Below are 1,117 nucleotides of genomic sequence, written 5' to 3'. Positions count from 1 at the left end.
TGAAACTGGATCAGATTTTATGTAATATAATATTGTCTGGTTTTCCCTCTGACGTCCTCCGCTAACTGCTAATGTAGCTGCCGTTGGCGTTAGCAACTGAACGGGGCTCAGCAGCCTCCGAGACAGACAGAGGACAGTTTGACGACAGCGGTACCGATGTGATTTTCCAGATGGACTCGTTGCTAAAAGAAGCTATCTGTTGCTAACAGTTATGTGAGATGCCATTACATAGTTAGTTAGCTCAAGCAGCTAATGTTAGCTCAGAGTGGCAGGAGCCAAAACCGGCAAAAGAACCTCAGTCCTTTATTCCCTGCAGTCCAACTGTCCTCTGTCAGCATCAGATGCTGCTTTCAGTCCCGGTCTGGAGCTCCCAGTCCGACAGAGTCCGCTAATGGATCCACTACAGCTGCTCAGGACAGCAGTGTCCTCCTCAGCAGTTGTTTTAGATATGAGTCAGCGGTCAGTGAAAGAGGTGACCCTCTGTGAGACCTTCAGGGTCCCTGGATAAGAGGCATTTCCCCTGTGCTGCCTTCAGGTTCAGTCTGAAATCAGTCGACTCAGAGAAGTGTTAAATATAACGAGGAGCTGATTTCAATTATCTTATTCTTGTTTTTCTTATCATCATTAGCTGAGTTCAGTATTTCTCCGCTCGTAGCCACTTTAAAGTTTTATTATTTCTGCTTCAGAAACTTTGATTGGAACTTTTTTCTGCCTCCGTCTCTCCGTCAGGATGAGTTTCCGGAGGTGTTGAAGTGGCGGAGGAAGCCGTCGCTCCCCGCCGTCTCCTCGTCCCTACCGGACCTGCTGGGAAACTCCTCCCCCGGCCTCACCACAGACACGCCATTCAGCACGCACACGCTCACCGGTAGGCCCACCCACCTGTCAGTCAACAGTCACATGGTGATGAACACGCAGAGTGAGCCGCGTTTCCTTCTGTGTGCAGACAGCAGCTTGGAAACAGAGAAGATCCTGCTCACAGAACCAGTACCTGAACTGGGTCACATGGAGTACCAGCTGCTGAAACTCTTCATCCTGCTGTGAGTCCCACAGAGCCCTAACACAAAAACAGAAAAAATACAGAGAAAATACACAGAATACACAGAAATATACAGAGAAT

General features: G+C 48.7%; 1 protein-coding gene across 1 annotated transcript in view; it reads left to right on the top strand.

Moving 5' to 3' along the window:
* The window catches only part of LOC118330766 (GRAM domain-containing protein 2A-like), a gene marked incomplete at both ends in the record, with an annotated part of 3,795 nt that extends 2,758 nt beyond the window's left edge, over positions 1-1,037 (top strand). The window contains 1 exon segment of the mRNA XM_035665440.1: positions 730-1,037. Coding sequence (XP_035521333.1) covers positions 730-1,037 — 308 coding nt within the window.
* Between the last annotated feature and the right edge of the window lie 80 nt (positions 1,038-1,117).

The sequence above is a fragment of the Morone saxatilis genome, unplaced genomic scaffold (assembly GCF_004916995.1).
Source record: "Morone saxatilis isolate NCDOM2014 unplaced genomic scaffold, NCSU_SB_2.0 Contig2, whole genome shotgun sequence".
NCBI classification, from domain to species: Eukaryota; Metazoa; Chordata; class Actinopteri; family Moronidae; genus Morone; species Morone saxatilis.
Note: the sequence above shows the minus strand (reverse complement) of the source record. Positions and strands in the feature narration are given on the sequence as shown.